This window comes from Cyclopterus lumpus, chromosome 11 (genome assembly GCF_009769545.1).
Source record: "Cyclopterus lumpus isolate fCycLum1 chromosome 11, fCycLum1.pri, whole genome shotgun sequence".
NCBI lineage: Eukaryota > Metazoa > Chordata > Actinopteri > Perciformes > Cyclopteridae > Cyclopterus > Cyclopterus lumpus.
This window is the reverse complement of record NC_046976.1, coordinates 10,155,143-10,179,411: the sequence shown is the minus strand read 5'-3', so window position 1 is coordinate 10,179,411 and position 24,269 is coordinate 10,155,143. Positions and strand designations below refer to the sequence as shown.

General features: G+C 40.8%; 4 protein-coding genes across 6 annotated transcripts; 2 read left to right on the top strand and 2 right to left on the bottom strand.

Annotated features, from left to right (window-relative positions):
* The first annotated feature begins 2,500 nt into the window (after positions 1–2,500).
* On the top strand, positions 2,501–8,910 carry azin1b (antizyme inhibitor 1b). Of its 3 annotated transcripts, none has more exons than XM_034545243.1 (11): positions 2,501–2,682; positions 3,496–3,639; positions 4,070–4,254; positions 4,415–4,588; positions 4,822–4,994; positions 5,213–5,426; positions 5,590–5,664; positions 6,070–6,235; positions 6,444–6,553; positions 7,061–7,278; positions 7,386–8,910. In XM_034545243.1, the coding sequence occupies exons 3-11, from the start codon at positions 4,153–4,155 to the stop codon at positions 7,459–7,461; spliced, it is 1,308 nt and encodes a 435-aa protein (XP_034401134.1). In that variant the 5' UTR covers positions 2,501–2,682; positions 3,496–3,639; positions 4,070–4,152; the 3' UTR covers positions 7,462–8,910. The 3 variants fall into 3 exon arrangements, with proteins under 3 accessions (XP_034401134.1, XP_034401136.1, XP_034401135.1); XM_034545245.1 differs by having other exon boundaries at positions 7,061–7,289; XM_034545244.1 differs by lacking the exon at positions 3,496–3,639.
* Positions 8,911–11,271: 2,361 nt separating this feature from the next.
* adnp2b (ADNP homeobox 2b) lies at positions 11,272–17,966 on the top strand. The gene is made up of 5 exons (XM_034545812.1): positions 11,272–11,405; positions 11,531–11,830; positions 12,661–12,782; positions 13,931–14,035; positions 14,255–17,966. The coding sequence occupies exons 3-5, from the start codon at positions 12,675–12,677 to the stop codon at positions 16,940–16,942; spliced, it is 2,901 nt and encodes a 966-aa protein (XP_034401703.1). The 5' UTR covers positions 11,272–11,405; positions 11,531–11,830; positions 12,661–12,674; the 3' UTR covers positions 16,943–17,966.
* Positions 17,967–18,160: 194 nt separating this feature from the next.
* On the bottom strand, positions 18,161–20,797 carry ggcta (gamma-glutamylcyclotransferase a). Its single transcript, XM_034545813.1, is given in 5 exon segments — positions 18,161–18,732; positions 18,963–19,004; positions 19,006–19,096; positions 19,180–19,325; positions 20,349–20,797. Coding segments are annotated over 5 exon segments (489 nt in total). The 5' UTR covers positions 20,457–20,797; the 3' UTR covers positions 18,161–18,630.
* Positions 20,798–21,566: 769 nt separating this feature from the next.
* snrpd1 (small nuclear ribonucleoprotein D1 polypeptide) lies at positions 21,567–24,234 on the bottom strand. Its single transcript, XM_034545815.1, has 4 exons — positions 24,103–24,234; positions 23,405–23,481; positions 22,704–22,895; positions 21,567–21,790 (listed from the first exon to the last, which is right to left on the bottom strand). Exons 1-4 carry the CDS (start codon positions 24,114–24,116, stop codon positions 21,714–21,716), a joined length of 360 nt encoding a protein of 119 aa, XP_034401706.1. The 5' UTR covers positions 24,117–24,234; the 3' UTR covers positions 21,567–21,713.
* Between the last annotated feature and the right edge of the window lie 35 nt (positions 24,235–24,269).

Here is a 24,269-nt window from a genome sequence, read left to right as displayed (position 1 = left end):
GAGAAAAAAGTGCTGGACAAATGATTAATAAAGTCAAGCCCGTAGATTCTATAGAAGTATATATACTGTATATAAGAATTACAAAAAATGGTAGTGGGCCTAGTACAAATGCAATGTTGTGTTCGGTTGTGGTTTGAGATGGGAAAATACGTTTTCTAAGACCTAATTTGTTAGCTCCATATTGTGAAGATAAATATTACCCCATGTTATTTGATTACTTGCTCTCCACTTTGTTTAATCATATGACAATCCAAGAAATTTAGATTTTTCTTTTTAGCTGCATCATTTTTTGGTTAAAAAGTAGTTGTAGTATTTTCGATAGTCATTAAAGGCACCTTGAGTGTTTGTTTTGACAGCTAGGTTAGTTTCACTCAATGTTGCCCTCTTCTGGTGAGATGTATGTACTACATTACTGAATATTTCCTGCCTGGTGAGTTCTAATGAACAGTTTAATTGGAGTGGACTGATCATGAACTGATTCAGCTGTTTTTAATTTCTCAACCATCTCTGTCCATTATAATACAATTAAATACATTATCCTATATGTCCATCTGTCAATGTATTAAAAGTGATATCAAGTAAGAATATCAAAACCACATGTGTAAATTCTACAATTAAAGTTACTTCCCACATGTGGGCTTTAAAATAGTCTTATTGTAAAACAGCATATGTAAAATGCAGAATATTTTCAAATGGAAAAATAATAGCTTTTAGCAACTGCAAAAGAGTAGTTATTAGGAGTCAGTATACTTCCTCGGAAACTATGTCAGCAACAAAATGTTTAGGGCATTTCTTTACTGTTATGTCACAAAGACAGATACCAATACCAGCTGATACTGGTGGATATATCTGCCCAGCTACTCGAGCATTCCTTAAAATTAACAATGCATATAAAGTTTGGAAAAAGTTTTAATTTTGGAATTGTATGCTGAGGGTATTGCTAATTGATTAGTAATGCAGTTAATTATACATTTTACTTCTTGCTGCAAATTCAGTTATCTTCCTAATGACAGTCAAGGCATTTAACTGAAGCATAAAATCTAATTTCCTCCTATCCTCGTGGACCCTGTTGTGAACCTCGAAGCACAAAGTTAACTTGTTCTCTTTACTTTAAACGTTGTTGCATTGTTGAATATATTAAAGCAAACAGCATTATACCCATTTAAAATATTTATCAAAGCTTTAATTTCCCTTTTTCATCATAATAACTTTATGGCAAAATCCATGTTAGTATTTTAACTAATATGTATAGATATATAGACTGTATGTCTATTATGTCTATCTCAGAACTGTGAACTGTCAGGCCCAATTTGATTGTCTATTCCTGTACTATTTACCTCAGGACCATGAGCGTGACTCTACTGCATGATGCATGCATTTAGTCAAGTCCCTTTGTCTCTCTCTGTAAAGAAGGCCGACCAGCTCAAGGACTTTAAAATATCTGTGTCAAAGTGCTTTCATATGGGACTTTCCTTGTTGTTGAGACTCTGCGGTTTTCTAGGCCACATTGTTTTGTGAACACAGTGTCCCTCGAGTTAACTGTCATAAAAAAAAAAGATAAGAGCATGGGACAGCCAAACAGCTACAGACATGCAGCGTGTTGCTCCAGTGTCACAGAAATACAAGTCATACGACTTAGGTGGCTGCAGGCTGAGATCTTTTGCCAGTCATTTCACTGTTGTACTGAACTCCTGACCACCATGCTTTATGAGATACATTTTTCGAAATTAATTTCTTCCTATCAAACTGAGTTACACAAAACATTAAATTATCAGAGTTGACAAAGTTTTTCTTCCGGACGGATCAACAAAATATTAGGTCAGCTCTTGAATCTTAATTTTCCTCCAGATTTCTTGAGCGTGAACCAAATATTCACGACCTAGACAGCATATTGTGTATGTTGTGTCGTTCCTGTGTCTTCACAGAAAGTGTTAACATTAGGATAAAACATATAATACATTAATCAAATGTGATGCAGGGCTAAAGATTAAATTATCTAACTGTATATGAAGTAGTTCAAATGAGCTCCATCTTAAAGAGCTGTAACATTAAAATGCTACTTCAATTATTTTTTCAAAACAATTGTTTTATGTTTTGTACACACTGACACATATTACAATTGTGTGTCTATTATACACATTGTTGGGAGAACGTGTGTCTTTTACTTATGTATAGTTGTTTGTTATTGTTTATTTGGATTTCCATTAGTTGTTATCTCTCTCTCTCTCTCTCTCTCTCTGTGTCGCTGTCGCTGTCTCTCTGAATTGTCCCACGAAAACCAGAGCAAGGGCCTTGGACTGATTGACTGAAACGAGTGGCCATCTAGGGAAAGTTTATGGTTATGTAACCTGAATAAACATCCCAGATCTACGGCGGCCTGTAAGATATTCGGAAATACATATTTGGTATGCGCTTAAAAATGCAGAAAGCTCATTGGTGGAACTGACCGTTAGGCCCCGCCCATAGCAGTTGATTACTCTTCCCACTTCCTCCACTTCGCTACAGTCGTTCTCCACCCATCAACCGAAAGAGAAGACGCCGCTCAGCTGCCGCTCGTCCGTCATCCAAACATATGGCACAAACCGCCCTCTTTCTTTCTTACGTCGTTGTGCCCACTACTCTTTAAAAATTCCGCCGAAAAAGAGAAGACGATTTTCCAAAACACTGTGGCCGTTATCTCACGTAAGTAACGCGTAACACTTGGGTTGAGTTGCTTGGATTCAGCAGGCGGACGTAACATGGCGGGCTGGTCGTTCCTGCCTTTGAGCCACACAGGACGAAGCGATTCATCGCGTGTTGTGTTTTTGAGCTGTAATATCGTTGCATTTGGAGACATTGGGATATGGCGTGCGGACATCGCACCTTCGTCTAGAGTGTGTTCCAGTTCTGTGCCGGTGTTGATGTTTATTAGGCTGTTATTAGCCAAACGCAGCGCTAACACGAGCCTCCTCGACGTGCTGTGGGCAGCCAGCTCAACGTGAGCAGCGCTCGAGGTGCCAGTCGGGTCTCAGTCGCGTTTCCGATGTTCAATACTGCTTCACTTCTACGTGCGACATGTACATATCAGTAACATGTCAGGGATAAGGTTTCATGTTTGTTTGGGGTGACGTATTGCTATTAAAACAAATCATCTAATTTGTCAAGTTAAGACACAATATTATCACAATACACGTGCGTGTTTTATTAATAGACAATTATTGCATGATGTTGACTAATAGTGACTTAAAAAACAGTAGGCTGAGAAAATATGTGGTCCGGCATATTATACTGGGTGTTTATCGGGTTAAATCCAGAAGCCACGTAACCCGGCGCGAGAGTTGCTGCACGTATCGATTGTGCCGGCGAAATCATCACAACAAATGTGACTCCATAGATAATAGCGGGAAGGTTTGTAGCGATGAATCAAAATGACGGGCAAGACTAGGAAATAATCACACGGTATATGGCTTGTTGTTTTCCCTGTGTATTCACACATTACGTGTGTGTGTCCATCAGGGCTCCCCTGTCACTGCACAGGTGCATGAGCGCTACTCAGGGGGCCTAGGGGCGGCTCTCCACCGGGAGCACTTTGACTTCAACGCCGAGCCACCTTGGGATCCTAGCTGATAGCGGGACAGGTCCATCTCCTGACTTGTCCATGTGAGTGACTCAGTGTCTGTTGTCCACAACATGGACACATTTCTGCTTACATATGCACACACCTGTAACAAAGTCCAGGAGCTGTGTGTTCCTGGTGGAATTGGGCATTCAAACCATGATGTGAGTGAACGCATGTTTGTATTGGTGTTTTTGAGAGTCAATAGATTTAGGTAAAAGCTCAATTAGGTGTGTGGGTTTTACAGATTTACTAATGATACAAGAAAGAATGTATGGGCGATACAAACACAGATAATAGGATATGTGTGTCAAAAAAGGACTACAGAGTGTAGCTGTTTTAAACATGGAAATGCTTCCAGGTAGAAAGTCATCAGCGCTATGAACACATCTGTATTTTATTTCCCTTGTTAATTGCTCTGAATCAAGGGTATTGTGGTAATAAGTTGTGTTCTTTTTTCCCCTCCTGTTCCAGTTTGTTGCATACCGGTAGGACCCCATTGGCTCAGTCGTGACCCCTTGACTTGCTTATCTGTTCTGAATGATTGTCGGCTTGAGATGAAAGGACTTGTTGACAAACCCAGCTACATCATTGAACTCCTGGAGGGAGGAGTAACCCTTGAAGATGTCATTGACGGACACATCTGTGAGCAGGCCCTGGTCAGTTCAGCTTTCATACCTTTTACTGGCTTCAGTGAAAGAAATTTCCCAAATTCTTCACATAGCTTTAATGACACTGTCATTTGCACTGGGCATGTTTTTGTTTTTTTTTCTGGTGAGATTTTAGTGGTTTGACCAGTTCACCTCCTTATGTACCCAGGATGAGAAGAGTGCGTTTGTGGTGGGAGACCTTGGTGCCCTGATGCGGCAGCATGTATGCTGGCAGAGTGCAGTGCCATGGATGCAGCCCTACTACCCGGTCAAGTGCAACAGCAGCCCTGCAGTCATTGAGGTGCTGGCCTCCTTGGGCCTGGGCTTCATTTGTGCCAACAAGGTCAGCTTTAAACTTTAAAAAATGGTAGTGTTTTTTTTTTTTTTTAACTGCATCATCCTCTTACGCAAGCATTTTGGGGCAATCACATTACCAGCACTCAATTGATTACTAGTCAGTGGATGGCTCTTATCCCATTAACCTATGCAACACACTGAATACCCTTTTGATTGTTTGAAGGGAGATTTTAGACTTTGTTGCGGAAATTTTTCTAACACGTGTCCTCTTTTCTGCAGACTGAAGCAAGCCTCGTGCTGGAGCACGGCGTGCCACCAGAAAACATAATTCTGTCAGGGGTTTGCAAGCAGCTGGCACACATCAAGCACGCAGCGAAGAACAACATCCAACATCTAGTGTGCGAAAGTGAGGCTGAGTTGTCCAAAATTTCACGCCTGCACCCTGGTGCAAAGTAAGTGATCAGATCCATTCTTTGGCTAGTTTTTAATCCTGGTGCACTTCTGCAAAATTGAAGACTGTCAATTTAATGTTAATCCAACGTTAGGTTGACACAGGTGGATAATTACCATAAGATTGGGAAAGTTATTGTTTGAATCAAAAACATACTTACTTTGCTTTTACTTTTTGATGTTTTGATGTCTGGCTGATGGTCCTTTTTGTATCTTGTAGATTGCTGCTGCAGTTGACCACCGAGGCTCACGCGGCTGAAACCAGCATGGCTTTTGGCTTTTCTCTGAAGAGCTGCCGGCACCTGCTGGAAGCAGCCAAGGAGCTTGGAGTCCAGGTGGTGGGGGTGACCTTTCACATCCCCAGCTCCTGCCAAGACCTGCAACTGGCCTACACCCATGCACTGTCCGATGCCCACTGTGTGTTTGACATGGGGGTTAGTACTTTTGTGGAAAATATATAATCATAAAATGATTAGTTTGCAGGAAATTAGAAGAGATGTGACAACTCAAGACTTTCTCATTACTAAATGCCTTTTTATCCCTTGTACTTTCTTTTTCATTAAGGGTAACAACTGATTGTTTACTGTTTCTGTTCAGGTGGATCTGGGCTTTAACATGAACATCCTGGACATTGGTGGCGGATTTACTGGCTCAGAAGGTCAGCTCAAACAGGTACGGTAAACAACTGATATTTTTTGGAGTTTCATTAATCAGACTGTCAAATCACTATGTACATGTTCTGCAAAGAAGAGGCCCGAAATATAAAACACAACTGATGAACACACAAGTGAACATACAACTCTGAGATAGATTACACCATTTCAGGCTACTTTATTCTCTTTGGCCATCAACATATTATTGAAGACATGACCAGTTTACTCACATTTTCATTCATCTAGCTAGGCAGCCATTTATACACAGCAGTGATGTAAGATGCCAGTATAGGTGCCTCTCACTAACAGCGTGCATAAATTAATGTCTTTCAGCTTTGGAATAATTTCATATCAAAGTTCTTGCACATGTTTCGTTTTTATTTGGAAATGCCCCCGAATGCATATTTACTGTGATCGTGTGCAGGTTGAGGCTGCCGTCAGACCGCTGCTGGATGCTTACTTCCCCCCACTGTCCGGTGTGCAAGTGTTGGCCCAGCCAGGCAGCTTCTACGTGGCCTCTGCTTTCAGCCTGGCTGTCAACGTGGTTGGCAAAAAGGTGATGAACCGTCACTGGGACAGCCTCACTCAAGGTGAGTTACTTATTCTCTGAGATGGTCTTTTTCCTGTGTAGTTTAGTTAAATCTGACTGTAATACATCTGTCTCCGGACTCACTGACTGTGAAAATGGTGGATAATTATCTGCACATCATAATCAGAGCAAAACCATCAGGGGTCAAGTCCTCCATTGCCAGATAATACACCATGTTCTATATTTCTGATATCACTGTATTTACACAGGTGTGAACAACGAAGATGCAGAGTTTCTGTACTACATGAATGAGGGTGTTTATGGCCCATTCAGTTGCAAGCTGCTGGGAAACTGCATCCCTGCCCCGTCAGTGCACAAGGTTAGTAGGGATCCACCCAAGAGAGTCAACCCCATTCAGGACTGAATGAAAAATCTGCTAGTTGATTAGGGAAAGGGGGTGATCCATTATGAGTATTTAAGGAAGCTAGATCAGAATTGAATCATATTGACCTATGTAAAGACCCTACATTGGTTCTGGATTTACACAATACAAAGCTGAGGTTTTTAAACGGTGTTATTTCAAAGTCTGGCAAAAAAATTATTGGCGACACACAAAAAGCAGCTATCCGGTTTTAGCTTGCTTGCTAGCTAATAGGTATGTTTGGGATATCAAGAATATAAACTACAGGAATACAGGTTGCCAATGATGATGCATCAGTTATTTTGAATGGTAATTGTACTTAAAAGCATTACTTCTGTAATATAGTTATTGCATGTACCCTGTTTTTGCATTTCACATGTAGAGTATGATTCAACATGTGCAGTAGATATGTCATTTACTGTGAAAGGTCTTTAAGTAACATTTCTGATTGTTTCCTCTCTCCAGCATGTGCTGTGTGCTGAGGAGGGAGTGTATCCCAGCAGCCTCTGGGGCCCTTCACTGGACCAGCTGGACCAGGTGGTGGAGCGCTGCCTGCTGCCTGAGCTCAGTGTGGGAGACTGGCTTTGCTTCTCCAACATGGGAGTGTGTGGCCTGGAGGAGTTCAGCTGCCTCTCTAGCTCCCCCCAGCTGCCTGTCTACTACACTGTCTCCACTTGTGACTGGTGAGGATGGAGTGAGTTAGCCTGTGAAGGTTCACCACTAAAACTAATGTAGTAAGAATATGTTGCATTTACAAGGAGCTCACTTTGATGCTTGGTGTTGCCTGCAGGTACAAAATGCAGGGGGCCGGTGTGGCACTGGACAGTGCCATGAAGAATTTCTCCATGGTCCGGTACAGTGTGTAACTACCCTCTGCCCCTGTCCTGTACGATATTGCACAGATCCCCCTTAGCCTCTGCTTTCACCATGTGAGAAGAGGGGTCAGCGAGCTATTTGGGACACGGGGCTAAATGTGGTCAACTTTCCAGCCACCTTGGAAAAAGTGTCCCATTATTTCTTCCAGGGATTTTTTTTTTACCTCCTAGAAATGGGAAATAATTGGTTGTTTGAAATTGGATCGGATAGATAATCTTCCCATTCTCGCTCTGATGGGCTCAAAAAATCTCTCTGCTAAAAGAACTCCAGCTCAAATGACAATATGCAACAAAATGGATGACTCTTTGGAGATGGGGAAACCCCTCCCCCCTTCCCTCTCTCCCTCCCTCCCTCCAACATGTTTTGGGTGGTTTGTTTCCTAAATCAAATCCAGTTTACAAAATGTACAATTGATTTAAATCATGTTCTCTATTGATTACCTGTTGACAGTCGTGTAAATCCTGTGTCTGTTCAACGCCAATACATTTTGTCTGTAGATGATTTTTGAAAGAATCAATGCCTTGTGTGGATTCTATACCCCTCACTTTGCATAGTTTAAATCATGACAATGATGTAACCTATTTCTTTATTGCAGCTCACCTCAATGCGTTATTATTTATTGGAATCAGATAATACAGGGGCAAATTTAAAGCGCCATCTTTAAGTGTGTTCTGCCCAGGTATTATACTGTGGACCATCTAACAGTGTTTTCCAGTTAAGATATTTATGTGTTTTTTTTAATGCTACATGGATTAAGTGTGCTGTGATTGCCATTTGTGACCTCAGTGGTTTCCCTTTACTCGAAAGGAATGAAGGAATTGCTGTGGGAGATTCTCTCTTGGCTGAGCTGTAACTTGAATACAGAGAAGCTGCATACACCTTAAAGCACTCCTTGCCTCTAATAGAGACAGGTTAATCTGGTTTTAAATGCACACACTCTTTTGTAGGTTAAATAAGTACTGTGACATTTAACACCGGAGCTCTAATTTTTCAGATCTTCATATTAGTATCTCGTCCTTGTTTTTTACAGGATCTGACAAAGCAGAAAATGAGCTATTACTCAAACATAAATGATATGTATGTGGCAGATGTGGACTTATTTGTCTATCGCTCACATGAAAGGCATGCTAGCTGTACACTGACTTCTCTGAGGTAGTGCAAATGACAAGTAATAAACTTCCTCATGCCTCTTTTAAAGTTATGAGGGAAATAATGCAGTCTCTTGTATAGCTAAATGTCTCATGTCTGATACAATTACAGGTGTTACTGAACTGCAGTTTTTAAAGAATCCTGCCCATGTGTGTTTATAAAATACTAATGTATTAATTACTTGCTTGTCTAAGGCACTAATGGACCATAGCCTGTTTTTGACTGTAAATTGTGCTTGTTAAAGTAATGAAAGTGATTAATTTAATACATTTCTGACTGAAATCCTTTTATCTTGTGTATGTGTGATCTTTGGTGCAGCAAACAGTTGTAGATTCCTACACAAAATAATAACACAATTTTAAAACCATTTGACCTGGTAGGATCTGATCTGGTGTGTATTCTGATTGTACAGTAGTTGGATGTCCTGGAAACAATTTAATCCAAATGTAGGGCTGCTTAGGCTCATCATTCTACAGCAGATAATGAGATCTCCTTTATGGCCCATTCATCCCAATAGTACCATTCTAGAGTATTTTAATGTGTTTTGATGTTATCAATCGTCTCAAAGAGAATGAAATCAGTTTAGATGTATATTACAAGATAGCAGAGCACAACAGCATCAGATTTAATCTGTAAAACTGCTGTTTTTTTATAAAGTAAACCGGCATGGGCTTTGATGGGGAAATACATTAAATGCTTCAATTACCGTCTACGGATAAAGTGTTCAGCTTCTATAATATGTCTTATCCACCCACATTACAGAATGTGTTCTTCTATGGTTGTGAAACCAGCAATTTTATAATTCTGAAGTTAAAGACATTTGGAGGTGGAATTCCATATTGGGTTGCCATGAGGACCTGGCTCAAGAGGAATTGGATCAGAATTGAATCAGATATTGAATCAATAATAGTTATTGGTGGATGGAAATGTCCTGTCATGTCCCGTCTGTCCCTGAACAAGTGTTCATAAAGCATGATGTAGTGCTGCTTTTTAAATAAGACCAATGCCATATATTGAGTAGGTAGCTTTAGTCGTTGCTCACTTTATTATTACAATTATCATTGAAATACCAAAGGCAGATTGAAGTGCACATGTCTAATTTTGAAACTGTTTATTTCCTCTGCTTTCAAATTAATTACAAACATTTCCTTGGTGTTGTATGTGACAGGTCTGAGCTCAAACATTGCTTTAAGAGGAGCTATTATAGCTCTAATGAAGTGTCTAAAGTTAATGTGTTTAATTACACCTGCTGCCACCGCGACCCGACCCCGGATAAGCGGCTGATAATGGATGGATGGATGGATGGATAGAAATAAGATTAATAGATGGGTGGAGAGTTTGCATATTTTGCCAATCTCTGCATATCACCCTGTTCAAAAAAGGCTGAGTAGAGTGTATAGAAGGAATGATCAAGGTGCATTTGATAGTGGTAGTAATGTTGATAATCAAATAACACACAACTTATGTCAAGAACAAAGCATGCAACGTTTCACTGTACAGCCTCATAAAGACAAATAGACTTTACAATTACAAGGTAACAACACAGACAGGATATATTTGAAATTACTTAAGGAGCAACTTAATTCACTATTCACTTTGAGTGGTTGATTCTGATTAGTGCAATAACGTGACAATGAAAGAATCTCTTTTCCCTTTCTTATCTACCTTGGGTCTATAGATGATGCCATCTAACTTCCTTATCCATCAGCAGTTGAAATATTGTTTAAACTGCAGCAAAGGCATTGTGAATGTTGACATGTTTACTATCTCGTGTTGTTCTGCTGTTCGCATTGAAAATGAAATCATCTAGGTTTGCATTGTCTGACCAGAGGGCACAATGTATCTTGTTGGTCAAAATGTAAATTAGGTTGTTGCATCACTTTAACACCAAACTGCTTCATGCAACAGAACTTCGAAAAACATTTCAAGTGGTCAAGTTTAGATTTGACAGACTTAAGGGAATTGTAATGGAAATTGGTGGGGATAAAGCACTGTATTAACATCTGGACTTGTGATACTTTAAAATAGCTAATAAAATGATTCAGTAGTCCAAAATTGTACAGAATATTGGTAACGCAAGAAATTGTAGGTTATGAGTCCACCACAGAGAAGCTTTCGACTGGAGTAACATCACATTGTTGCTTTGATATTTGATTTGTCTCCAAACAAACTGACCTTTCTTTGCAAAGGTGTTTTGTTCGGCCGTAATACAGACAGGTAGCTTGGTTTTTTCGCTCAATTTGTGTGTGACGTTTATAAATTGGTAGGCAGTAAGGTTGAACATAAGATTGTCCGACATTACAATTTGTATCAACTTTTACAAAAACATATCCTACTAAGCTTACACATTTTAAATTAACTTTCGCTATTGGCATACATTACTATGCGATGGTAGCTAGCCATTAAGATTTTATTGTAATTCTTTAAAACATTAGAAAGTCCTAAAACTTTATGCTATGCTAGCTAAAAGACATATGAACTGTCAATTTGACTTACTCCACTCCCAAAATGGTGGTTCAATTTAATTGGCTCGAAAAAGTAGCATGATATGACATCATACAACAAGGATCCACCCATTTAGCTCATTTTCTCGACAGCTCATTGGTTAGCCTTAGACTTGTACCACGTGACTGCTAGTGAGAGTCGCATTAGCCACGCCCCCCGATCTAGCTCACTGTTGTAGAACACAAAAGTCCAAATAACAAGTCAAGTATTTCAAGAAATTAGGAAACAGAAATATAAAATGTATCACCTGAACTCTCTGGAACGATATCTGACAGTCTGGGTAAGAGAATAAAAAGTTATTCCGTTTATGTGCTGAGAAGTCTCCCATTGGTCAGTTCGTGCAGTATGCAAATATGGACAGTGACGTCAGTTCCTGAACTTGAGCGCCATTTTTTTCCTTAATAGGGGAAGAAAGGGACAAAAGCTGACCAAAAGGAGCCCACCCTCCAAAGGGGTACGCGAACATCACCGTTCGTATTTGACTACATTCTTCATACAGCGGTGTGTGTTGACAGAGGATGCTGCTCGGATGAGTATCTGTGTGCAGCGCTGGTGGTAGCAGACGCAGCTCAGCGACACACACACACGCACACACACAAACACGCACACGCACACAGTAGAGGGCCAGTGGAAGTGGAAAACGTTCTCCCTGTCGGAGGTGGCACAGCGACAACTAACGTCAATCTACACCCTCATCTGGACGAGGTAAATATCCGCGAGGCTGAAGTAGGAAGAAGCAGCCAGCGTGCTACCAGGGGCTCAATGACTCTCGGCTGTGTTAGCATGGAGGGCAAGGTTTTAGTTGGTATGAGGTCTGTCGTTCAATCAAGACAGTTTTAGCTCCCTAGAATACGTTTTTTAAAATGTCCCTTTGGAAATGGTGAGCTATTGAATCATGTATTATCCACGCACAGATTGACCGTGTGAAATTGTAATCAGCTGTTGCACAGTAACTGTTGTGTTATTAGTGTCACCTGAATACTTATGCGGATTAAATATCCATGTTACGTTACAGTCATGTTATTTTCAGCCTGTCATTTTTTCTAACCTGGGATTATTGTTATGCAGTTACTATTTTACATTCTTCCTACGATATGTTCATCTTTGCATCTCTTATGCACGTTTTATAATGATGGTACGACTTCATAAAGTTGACACCAGAGGCGTTTAATAACATTATTCGTTAACATTATTAGAAGATCATCTTGTTGACTTTTTTGCCGGCTTGTGTTTGCTGTTGCCATTCTTTCCATTATGTGCCATTTTTCTGTGCGCTATTCCTCATTTAAACAGTCGCCATTCACCAAACAACTGTATGGAGCTGCAGTTAAAAGTGGAAATGATTATTTTACTCTAACAGTTTTTACTTTAAGACATTGACTGGGGAATGTTGTGAATGTACTCGCAACATGGAATAAATAACACAGTACATAAAATAAAAGATTAAGTTAAATTTCAGTGATATTTCTTATGGCTTCAGAATAGATATTGTTGTATGCTTCATGCTACGATTAAAGCTTATTTTCTTCTACAAGGCTTCAGAGGAATAATGTATCAGTATCCAGTTGGAAATATTGAGAAGATCCGAAAGGCACGCAAGGCGGTGAAAAACATCCTTGGTGAGATTGGCCTGGAAGACTGCCAAAACCTGTTGAAGGTATGTTTTAGTAACAAAAGTAAGATTTGGGTCTAAAGCTCGTATATAAGTGGAAATAACGCTTCAGATATGGTTGTCTCAAATATATATGTCTGTCTGTGTGTGTGTGTGTGTGTGTGTGTGTGTGTATATATATAAATACTTACAAGTTACAAACACTATGCTAATTTTGTTGTGTATATCATCAGCGTTGCTGTCCAAAAATGTCAAACATACAAGAATAGTATGCAAAACATGGGTCAACAGTCTGCCAACTAATGTTGTAATACTGGAGAAATGCATTTTGTGTTTTATATGTTTGTTACAAATAATACTTGTTAAAGGTAAGAATCTCATGTTTGAACACTTTTGTTAGCCATTAATGCAACTAACACTATAGTATGTACAACAACAGCATCAAAGGTTAAAAAAAAAAAGATGATTCAGTTTGTTGAATAGTTTTTTTTTTTTTTTTTATGTTGAGCTGTAGACATTTTAACAGCCAATGTAAAACTGATTTGAATTTGATTATGATGGTCACCTTAAATGAGCTATTCAGAGGGTTTTTGGTCTTTGGTTGTTATGGCAACAAGTGGGGTTGGGCGATATGATGTCATGTCTAGTGTCTAGAGTTTCTGCGGTATTGGGCTAGTGTGGACAATCAATGAGCAGGACGGCTTGATAGCAATGTTGGATTCATCGATTTTTCATGATTGTAGAGATCTTACACTTTACTAGCTTCTGGCATAATTTAGACTCAAATCTTGAAGGATGACACACTAATATACATGTATCCATTTGACGGCATCTATAAGCACAGCTGAAAATTAATGACGGACTGTGTTGAGGTGCTGGTGCTAGAATGTTACATTGTGGCACTAATACAATAGTAACAGTTACAATAGACACGTGTTTTTGCTTTGACTTATCAGTATGATGTAAATTGCACAATGTAATAGCTATAGAATACTGACGGGAACTCTGCTAGCTCATTCTTGTTTAATTTAATCTCATAAAATCCTGCAGCTGTACAAACATGTAAATGACGGAAATACTGGTGTATTTTACGCTGCCTTTTATAATGTTGGGTTAATAGTTCCAAATGAGATTCTTACAGAGAGTTGCCTGTTGCCACTTCAAGATTTGTTTGTTTGTTGTTTACTGCGCAGGATCTCAATGAAAAGTCTGAGAAAAACTCTGATGAAGACGAGGTCTTTCAGGAAACTGCTTGGGTGGATATCACAGATGGATACAATGTCAGACTGAAGAAAAAGGTGAATATGACATGTTTGGATGATAGTTTGATAGTTTGAGTTTTGTCAAATAATAAAAAATGTACTAACCTGTTGGTAACCATACCTGTCTTGTAAATTACGATGTCCTATTTAAGAAGAGAGTAGTCATTCTGTATTGCTTCAGGTATGTAGGTTGGTATGAATGTTACATATTTGGTACAAACTGCACTTTTAACTGTTCATTCTCTTTCTATTCAGTGGCCTTATAGGTCTCGAGCTCTGTGCTGTAGCATGTGCAAATACTCTTCACAAAACATCTACAACTTCAGGAGCCATGTCTCTCGTTGCCATGGATATGTGCAGTCATTCTGTGCGCTGGCACCCTGTTCTAAGTGCGTCTTCATCGGACCCCCCAAGTTCCACAAGAAGCACATGCTGTTCTTCCATGCCACCTACACACAACCGCAGAGGGAGGGGCCTCTACCTGCCCATCGCGGAAATGAGCGGTATCAGTGTCGAAGATGTGGATTTCCAGCCTCCTCTATCTTTACGATGAAGAAGCACATCATCCTCAAGCACATGGACAGTGTGGCAGAACAGTATATTGGTTACAGATTTATTCCTCAAGGGACTACATCTGTGAAGGTCTACTGCTGCAAGGTGTGCAAGGTGAACACTGGAAACCTGGACCAAATGTTGCATCACATGCTGGTTGAGCCATCGCACTTTTCAGTCGGCACACAAGTGCAGAGTATGATTTATGAGAACAAGAACTTCTCCATTAAAGCAACACCGAATGGAAATGGTGTGTTTGTGACATTCCCAAGCATTGCTCCTAAACTACAGCAACCTCACATGTTCAACAGTAAGTCCTTGGTTTTACCAAGTAATGGCCAACCTGGTGGCACTGTGTTGGCCTTACAGCATTTAGGAAGAACAAACAGTACTACTCTGATCTGTTCCCCCGGAACCAACCAGGCTTTTCTGCCCCCTCAAGCGTCGGCGCTAGTGCAGCTAGCTAGTGCTGAAGCTAAAGGTTTGCTCCAGCCTGGTGCCACGATAGCCCTCCGAGGTGCTTTGCCTCAAGGACTAGGATCTCTGGTCCAGCTTCCCACACTGTCCAACGTGTCTCTGAAACAGGCACATGTGGCTCTAGCTCCTGCTCCACCACAACATCCTCCACAACCGCAGCAAATCTTTCTCCAATCAGGACTGCGGGCCAACATGGCAGCTGGAGCTGTATTGAAGCCTGCTGTGGATACAAAAAATGCACCAACAAACCAAGTCGCCCTACAAGGTACCATGCTGACTTCACAGTCCCTGCTGAGTCACTTGATCCCGACTGGCAACAAGATGAATGGCATGCCCACATATACTTTTGCTCCACTGCAAGTAGCAATGCCTGTCTCCCAGAGCACAAGTACCCCTCTCAAGACTGTTGAGCAAACGAGAAACTCCACACCACAAACTAAGAAATGGATTACCTGTCCCCTCTGCAATGAACTTTTCCCTTCTAATGTCTTCGACGTGCACACAGAGGTCGCTCACCAGCAAAAATCCAACACATCCATGTCAGAAAGTGTGGCGGCACGAGCGTCATTCTTGAAAAAAATGCCTGACAAAACTGTAAAATGTCTAACGTGCAAAATTCTTCTCTCAGAAAAAAGCGTCTTCCAACACCTTTTGCATGGCCTAAATTGTTTGTACTGCTCCGCATTGTTCTTTTCAATCAAACAGCTTGTTGAACATGTAAAGCAGCACAATCCCACAAGCAAGACATACTGTGATTTCCTGAGGCAGAAGTACAGGCTCTACTCAAAAGGTATTGGAGGAATCCTGTTCCCGTACTTTGATGTCCACACCACCGCACCAAAAGAGGTTTTAGGAGACACAGAGGTCAATCTTGCTCTGGTCACAAATTCACTTGACCTGATCTTCTTTAAGTTGCAGCCCAGCAGCCAGCCAGACATCTGCACAGTAACTGCAAAAATCAACAGTGCGTATTGTCCCTTCTGTGACGAAAAGTTTCAGAATGAGACCAAACACCTTCAGCACCTGAAGCAAAAACACTTGGTAGCGCCCACAATTCATGCTATTCTCAAGACGGAGGCGTTCAAGTGCATCTACTGCAATGGTGTGTACACGGGCAAGGTCACCCAGCAGGCGGTGATGCTCCACATTCAGCGATGCCGGTGTTCCCCAAAACCACCACAGCCACTGAAAACTACAGCGGCACCACCACCACCACAGCCGCCACCGCCGCCAAAACCCGCTCAGCAGCTCAGTCAGCCGGTCTACTTTCTCCAAATGCCACAAGGACTGACTATGAAACCAACGTTGGCTCCAGCTCGCCTGATTCAAGCCGCACCCACTGCAGCGCGTCCAGAGACGGAAGCGGAGGTGCTGTCGAAGAAGAGGCTAGAGGCTGCGTGGAGGGATGTCTTGGAGACCAACAAACGAGAGAGGGAACAAAAGGCGGCCAGTCGCAAGAAGCAAGATCAGGTTAAGCTGTTGCCCTCGCCAGAGCCTGTGCTTCAGATCGAACCCACAGTGAAGCTGGTGTTGGAGCCCAGCGCAGTCGAGCGCCGCTGCAGTGAGGGGCGCAAAGACTTTATATCCAAATACTTCAACCAGAACCCCTATGCGACCAAAACCGAGACCGAGGAGCTGTGCAAAAGGATGTCCCTCACAAAAGCAGAGTTGGCGGCCCACTTCAGCAAGAAGCGCAGTAAGTGCATGAAGAGCATCAAGAGGAACACGGCTGCCATATTCCTCGGCTTTAACATGGCGGAACTGAGCAAAGTCAAGCACAATCTCGTAATCGACGAAAAGCAGCCCGCCGATACCACACAGCCCATGGAAAACAGTGAGGATGGACCAGAACCAATGGATGAAAGTGGAAATGAGAAAGTTACGAATGGGGAACCGGTGGAACAGATGGAATGAGTTGTGAAATGTGTGAAAATGTCCCGAATTAACTAACAGAAAACAACCCAGATACTTTAAGGAGAGAGAGAAGAGCATCATGCAGTGCATACGATGCATTACCTAACATACAAGTTACCTGTGAGTGAGGGCAGTCTCTTAATGTTGCCCACATTAATAGTGCTTTGTTTAACTTCAGTATGTTGTCTGTGGTCCGTATCCTAATTTCCACATAAATGCAGATAATATAATAATTAAGATACAGATGTATCGTTGAGCTGCAACAAAAATGTACCTGGTTACAATCTCTTATTCAACAATGGCTACTGACTGCAACTCAAGCACTGATTTTTCTCCTAGCTGCTTTTTCTTTGCACCTTTTATTAAAGCCCGCTTGTAATTCCTACATCACTGCTTGCCCGCTAATATCAGGACTTGGGTGCACACTTCACATAGGCTTGGTTTTTCAAGATATTATGTTTTCCTTTTAAAATATTGCTTTATATTACATATTTGGACCTGTGTTTTATCGTTCAGATTGTTCACACCACTTTCCCCCCCGCCCCCCACATTTAAACAGATTAAGGGAAGATGTTTCTCACTCAAACTGGTGAACCGAGAGAGAGGGAAATGCAAGATGAAGATCTTGCTGTTTTGAAGCCAAAATCTTAAGAATGTACAAATATTTGAGTTGTCAGGTTGCTTTATTCTCAGTTAAGAAACTCCTGGTTATTGTGTATTTCTGAACATGTTGCTTAAATGAGAATTAGTTTTTATTATGACATATTATGATTTGTGCCATTGTGAAGGTTGCATAGACTTGGAAATCTATTTCTAAATCGAGGAAATTTACCTCGAGATTCATAAAAATATACTCCCAAGTTATTGGGTGGCCACCATATATCTTTTGTTCTCCTGACGGCAGTTCTTTTGTACCACACTTGTATTTTATAGAATTCCTAGAGGATTACAAATGTTGGGAGGGGTGCAAACTATCATCCAAGGCCACTGTGTTGTAAAAAATAAAGGGGTTTCCTTATGTGAATGATTCATGTTTATTTTTGATTTCATAATAAAAAACTATAATGTTAAATGAAGCTCTGTTAAACTACCCCACGGTCATTTTCTTTCACTGAATAACCTGGCAAATTAAAAACATAAGTCCAATCTTTATTCTTGAATGAGCAGGAATAGAACATTTTGGTTAAAGTCAGAATAAATGCTGAAAAGGGTGAAGTATTCAGGGTCTTTCATCAGTGTTTATTATTCCCCTGAACTAAACAAATGTAAGCCGGTCACATGCATTTAGTCTTCCATTGTGTTAGCTCAAAAATGAATTGCATAAATAGTTTACAGGCAGCTGGAAATAAAGACAATATACGTTATATGTTGTGCCCAGCCAAAGTCTCATTATTACCTTCATGCACTACTAACTTCTGGTCAATCAATGGTGCCAATTTAACTTCATAACAGAGTTTCTCAATTCTAACCGCAGAAATGTTTGACAAAAAGTTTAAAAGGGCCAGAAACTGCCAGAAGGTTAGTGAATTAATAACCTTAAAAACTACTCTTCAGTCTATTTGATTGTTGCTCTTTATCTTCTTAGAATAGCTACTAAAAGGAGGTTGTTTTTGTCAAATGATGTCTACCTTCCAGAAATGTGAACTTTAAGCTCTACTTCTGATCTTCTCCTGGTCTTTCTGATTTTATCAAGCATTGAGGGGGCCGCTGTAGTTGTTGGTTTGAATGGCCTCCAGCCTCCTCAGGTATTCCCCTGGGAGTCCATTCTGCTTTGCACCCAGACAAACCACCTCATATGAAACACACACAGAGAGAGAGAGAGACATTCAAATTAACATTTAGATTTAGTCACAAAAACATTTGACTCTGTACATTGACTGAGTTGCCAACTTAATTTTGTTGTATGTTTTTTACAATGACAATAAACATCTTTACCTTACCTTACCTATTGGAAAGTTACATTTATTGCATAATATGGGTTTTATTGCTGACCAGTGTTTTTGGGTACATGCACACACACCTGTTTGTACTGAGGAGAGGGAGGGCAGGCGTAGACATGTTTTCATCTGATAAGTCCTGCAGAATATGAGTCCTTTGTCACTTTCCACTGAAACCTCCAGCGGAGAGTATATTCCCTTATTCACCCCTTCCTGTCTGAGGGCACAAACACAGATGCATGCTGCAGTTGATTCAAGTGGCAGCATTAACTGATTAACAGCTGTGGTTGTGTGTCTCACTTGTCTAGACTTGGGAGATCCTTAATGCTCAAAGTCCAGATTACCCCCCACACTTCTGCCCCTGGACAGGAACTGATGGTGGCCACTCCACCATGCCAAATGCTGTCCACATTTTCCTCATACAGGCCAAAGTTTAATTCATGGTCCTGCACAGACACACACACACCAACAGGGTGGGGATGTGAATGAAAGAAGTAAAAGACAAAAGGCTGTGACTAGAGATGAGTCATTATGCGTTTTAAACCACGTGGCTTTTAATTCCCTGTGTTGTAAAAAGGGGTGCTACGGCATTGTGTCCAGTGAAGTTGTTTGCTGTTGGTCGTCACAGCATGGCTGTTGTTACAGCTGGTGCTAAAAGCTCATCATTGAGGTGGGTTATAAGAAAATAATGGACGAGGTCGCCAAGTCACTTGTCACATACTTCAGGACCCTGAAGTTGGCCTAAATGATCAGGTCTTTACCAAGAAGAAGAGGCGCTAACCTTAGAGAGACAACGGACAACGTGTCAGTGTTTCGGTTTATCAGGCGACTCTGTTAACTGGAGACTTTCAGCCGAATATATCTGTTGTTGTCGTAGTTACGACAGCTGTTTTAAAGTAGGAAGAGACCACGTAGCTGTCTTCGTGAATGCCTATTTTTTTTTTGGTTTCTATGTAAAACAAATACCGAATTCACTCGGGTATGAAACGTCGCTTGCATAATTTAAGTATTGACCTGAAGATAAGCTTCCCTTCATTTGAAATAATACAGTTTGTCCGTGTCCGATTGTTTCAACAGCTGTCGTAAACTATGACAACCTACAGACGTATTCGGCTGAAAGTCACAATTTAACAGGGTCGCGTGATAAACCTAAACTGCCAAAAGCCGGTAAAACAGCGGGCTAGTTCCCCTTTAACATCCTCTTGATGACTCAATGTTAGCGTTACATTCAGCTAACGTTAACTGACGAACAAGCAATACTGACATTATGGGCATATATAATGGAAGACTGACATGGGTCCTATATGCAAAGTTCTGTGTTGGTTCGTTAATTGTTACTAGCAGTTCACTGTATGTGTCACTGTCAATTATCTTCACGATAACGTAAGAATAAACAAACCAGCGTGTTTCCACTCGGTGTATGTTAATTGCCACATGACGATATTAAAGCTTTATGACCGATTCGTTACCTTTAGTCTTCCGGTGGAGTGAAAGGTCGCAGACGGGTTTGCCAGCTGCAGTCTTTCCTTCAACAAGTTACTTCCGAAAGCGAAATACATGAAGCGACCGTCGGACATCTTTTGATATCCAGTGGTTCCGTCGGCTGGACGACTACCGCGATCTCGGCATATAAATAATATTGTTCTATATTAATGTATGGATGTTGGTGTCCGAAAGGTTCTCAATGCTTGTTGCCCGTCGAGGCGGAGACCGGCCGCTGTTACGTCCCAACTGGTGCTCCAACTCGCGGGTTCCCTGATCCACCTGCTCGCCTCACGTCAGCAGTGTTGGTGCCTTTGTCCGCAGATTCGTCACTCATTCATAAACATAAAACCGGCGACTTTCATATCAACTACGGTGGATATGATTGTACGTCGTAGCAGCATACGACTTTTTTTTTATTTTTTAAATGAAGATATATTTATTAATTACTTTGAGATATCAACCCCTGAAAGCATTTCCAGGTGCGTATTGTTATACGTCATCGTACACCGAGCCAATGGCTGTAGCTTTGAGAATAATTTGTTTTTTTTATAAATGTTTGAATATGTTCTGATATACGCTCAAAGACGCCTGTCAATCACGCTTAATGCTTCACAAAAAAAGTGGAATTTATAATTAGATACAAAAATTGGAGCAGTCACCGTGCTCTTGAAATCACAAAGATCTACAAATCAGTTTATTCACCATACCGATAATCAAGAAATTGTTAAAGGTTGCGTGGGGTTTAAAAAATATATTTGATATTGCAATTTTATTTTAAATGCTTTTCATAATTTGTGTAACACTGTAGTGGTGCGATATCTTATATACTTCCAGGTGAAATGCCAAACTCTAGCAGCATTTACCTGTGCTCTTGTGCCATCGCAACAACCCAGATAGCCTTTGATTTCTTTTAATGAAAGATGTTGTATAAATGACCTACAGTAATGCAATCACTTATAGCTAGAGGTTAAAATAACTCCAACCCATAATGTTACTGCCCTAGCTAGGTTAAGTAAGATGTTATGCTGTACAATTTACAAAAAACGATTTTTCCAAACAGCAATGGAGGGAAATTAGTATCAAACTTTCCATGCAATGGTACTTTATTCAGCCACGTAATGCAAATAAAATGTTTGGGAAACAAAGTGAATGAATAACAAAACAAACCCCGTTGCCAAATCAGCAATAATACACAGAGTCACTTTATCCTCTTACGGATTTTAATGTACAAAATAAGGAAATGCAGAATTGAACAAAAAAAAACATGGAAATTCACAAAATGTTTCTTCCGAGAAAAAAAATCCTGTACAAACAGTGGGGTGGTGGCCAGAAAACGTAGAGCATGGTGATCATCTCCTCGGGCCGCCCCTACCACGTCCCCTTCCTCTGCCACGGCCCCTTCCTCTGCCTCGTCCCCGTCCAGCCACTGAGAAGACACACATGAGTGAGTCAGCAACACGTGTCAAACATTGAGTATCACATTAGTCAAGCAGGACATTTAACATTTAGAATAGTTGGTCCTCCCCTCTGAATAGTCATGTCACTTTCTTAAAGTATACAAATGCCACTAGACCTGTAGGTGGGCCAACAATTTGAAAAAAGACAGGCAATCAGAATACAAACTAATGTGTCAGTTCGTATTAAACCAGGTGAAGAATTATTCCTGCTGAGAATTTAAATGGACCCTTTACAAAACCATGACACGTGTATCCTAAATAACCTACATCATAGTCACTGAAACACGGCATTGAATATCCCCGGGCTGAGTACTTATGATCATGCTGAAGCCTCTTCCCTTAAATCAGTGAACAGAAGATCAATGATGCCGAGTAGTAAAACAGTTGCAAGTATAAAGCCAATTATTTTTCGAAGAAGAAACAATGTTTAAAACAAGAGTTGGCCCCTCCTCTCTGCCAGCGGTGGCTGCAGGCCACGAATTGCATCAACAGATAACTATGTTCTTCATTCTTTCTAAACTACACAGTATTTTGATGTCAGGAATATGACAAGTTCCCAGTTAAATGAAATAGTCACTTCGCTGTTACCATTACTGTTGATGCTTTTGAGACAACATTTAGCCTAAAAAATCTCATTTGGTTCTGGATTTAAAAGACAAAAGGCCGACGTTGGAATTGAGCTAATATGCACGCTTCAATACTTGTTTATTATTCTCAACTAATTTCTTCAACACAAGGAAAAATGTTATGGCACAGTGTAGCTCTTCCTCATAAGGCCTTGTAATGATCCATCCACACCAAAATATAAAATTCCTACTATACTAGCATGCTGTATTATGGTTATCCGTCTGCTGTACACCTTGATGTTTTGACATTCCTCACCTGCTTCTCTCTTCTTGGACTTGACCTTTGGCTCAATGTCAACCAGCAAGGTGTCCAGTGGGAGGCTGTCAGGTAGGATAAAGTAGCGAATATTGTTGCCACGAATACTCAGCGATTCCAGCTGAGTGGGCTCCCGATTTTTCAGGGTCATTTTCACTGCCTTCAGGTGGGTGTTCATGCTCACATCAACACCTAAAAAAAGGGAAAGAAAGGAAACGTGATTTAAAAAACGTAAATGAATAAAGGAATAAATAAAAGAGCAGAGAATGATAGTAAACGAAAACTAAGCTTGCTTAAAACATTTGCAGTTTGAGCTTTAATCCACTGAACCAGCACATCCACACCACAAAATGTGAGCATTTCAAGAACGCCAGTCTTGTGTTTTAGTGTTGACAGGTTAAACTGAATTCTGGAAATTAGTGACAAGAACTTTGTGGCAGTAACTCTAAGAGTAACTGAAACTGTGACACTCATCTTTGCTGACCTCCAGTGGTTAGCCTTTAAAAAACTAGTTTTACGATGCTATTACACTAGTATTACAATGATCAGTGAGGAGGAAATGATTGAGTAAATACATTTAATCACAATGTAATTTCAAATAAATAAAATCTTAACATCTGGACTTTAAATTAATACATTTCACATTAGATTACTCATAGGAAGCAACCAACACATTTTAACGATGCACCAGCATGTCTTACCTGTGATGGTGCCATGGACCTGGGTTCCATTCTTCAGTTCAATGGTAACCGTCTCATGGCTGAGTTTCATCAAAAACCTGTGTGTCGATGAACAAGGGTAAAGCGTGAACACATTGTTATAAAATGGGAACGGTTGAACTCAAAAGAGCCAACAGTTTTCATCGTGTATACAAAACATTGTAACGTTAGCTAGCCACAGCTAGCTACCGACCGTGTCGCGTTCAGCACCAAAACAAAGGTGACGTTACTCCGGAGGGCGAGATTAACATTTCAAACATATTGCATTTGATTTGGGAAGTGATATTCAGTGACTACACGTAACCTACTGAAGGCTAAGTACAGTATATTTAAATCATGGAGCTAAATGTGAACTGCATAGAGACAGACAGGGCCTTCGAGCTAACTAGCTAGCATTATGTACGTTAAAGCTAGCTAGTTAGAACACATCGGGCTCTCACACCTCTACGCAGCTCAATGTAAAGTTAAATTATTAGTATTATCAATACACGAGGGTGTGAATCCGTCTGTTTCTGAGCCTGGAGCTCCGCCATTGAGCCTCCATTCATTCCGTTCACCGCTTCCCGCCTCATCACCACAGCCTCTCCGTTAACATCTACACCCATCCATCAGCATCGCGCTGTTTTCATCATCTTTTACCCACATCATTTAGTAAAGGGTAACTTTTAACGACCACTTACCTGACTAGTTTCATGATGGTGATGGATTGTAGAGACAAATCCTCCACAAGAGACAAAAAATTACACCGGTCGAGTGAAAACACAGGCCGCTGTTGTAAGCTTTACGTTTTCAGTCGCACTGAAACTACGTCATTAGATGAGCGACAGCAAAGAGGGAACACGACGCC

Coding starts and splice junctions, on each gene's coding strand:
- azin1b (XM_034545244.1), top strand. CDS start 4,153: ATGAAAGGACTTGTTGACAAACCCAGCTACATCATTGAACTCCTGGAG. Junction 4,589..4,821: donor GCTTCATTTGTGCCAACAAG/GTCAGCTTTAAA, acceptor TCTTTTCTGCAG/ACTGAAGCAAGCCTCGTGCT. Junction 7,279..7,385: donor ACTGTCTCCACTTGTGACTG/GTGAGGATGGAG, acceptor TGTTGCCTGCAG/GTACAAAATGCAGGGGGCCG.
- snrpd1 (XM_034545815.1), bottom strand. Junction 22,896..23,404: donor GGTCCATGGCACCATCACAG/GTAAGACATGCT, acceptor CCCTTTTTTTAG/GTGTTGATGTGAGCATGAAC. Junction 21,791..22,703: donor GTCCAAGAAGAGAGAAGCAG/GTGAGGAATGTC, acceptor GTGTCTTCTCAG/TGGCTGGACGGGGACGAGGC.
- adnp2b (XM_034545812.1), top strand. CDS start 12,675: ATGTATCAGTATCCAGTTGGAAATATTGAGAAGATCCGAAAGGCACGC. Junction 12,783..13,930: donor ACTGCCAAAACCTGTTGAAG/GTATGTTTTAGT, acceptor TTTACTGCGCAG/GATCTCAATGAAAAGTCTGA. Junction 14,036..14,254: donor ATGTCAGACTGAAGAAAAAG/GTGAATATGACA, acceptor CTTTCTATTCAG/TGGCCTTATAGGTCTCGAGC.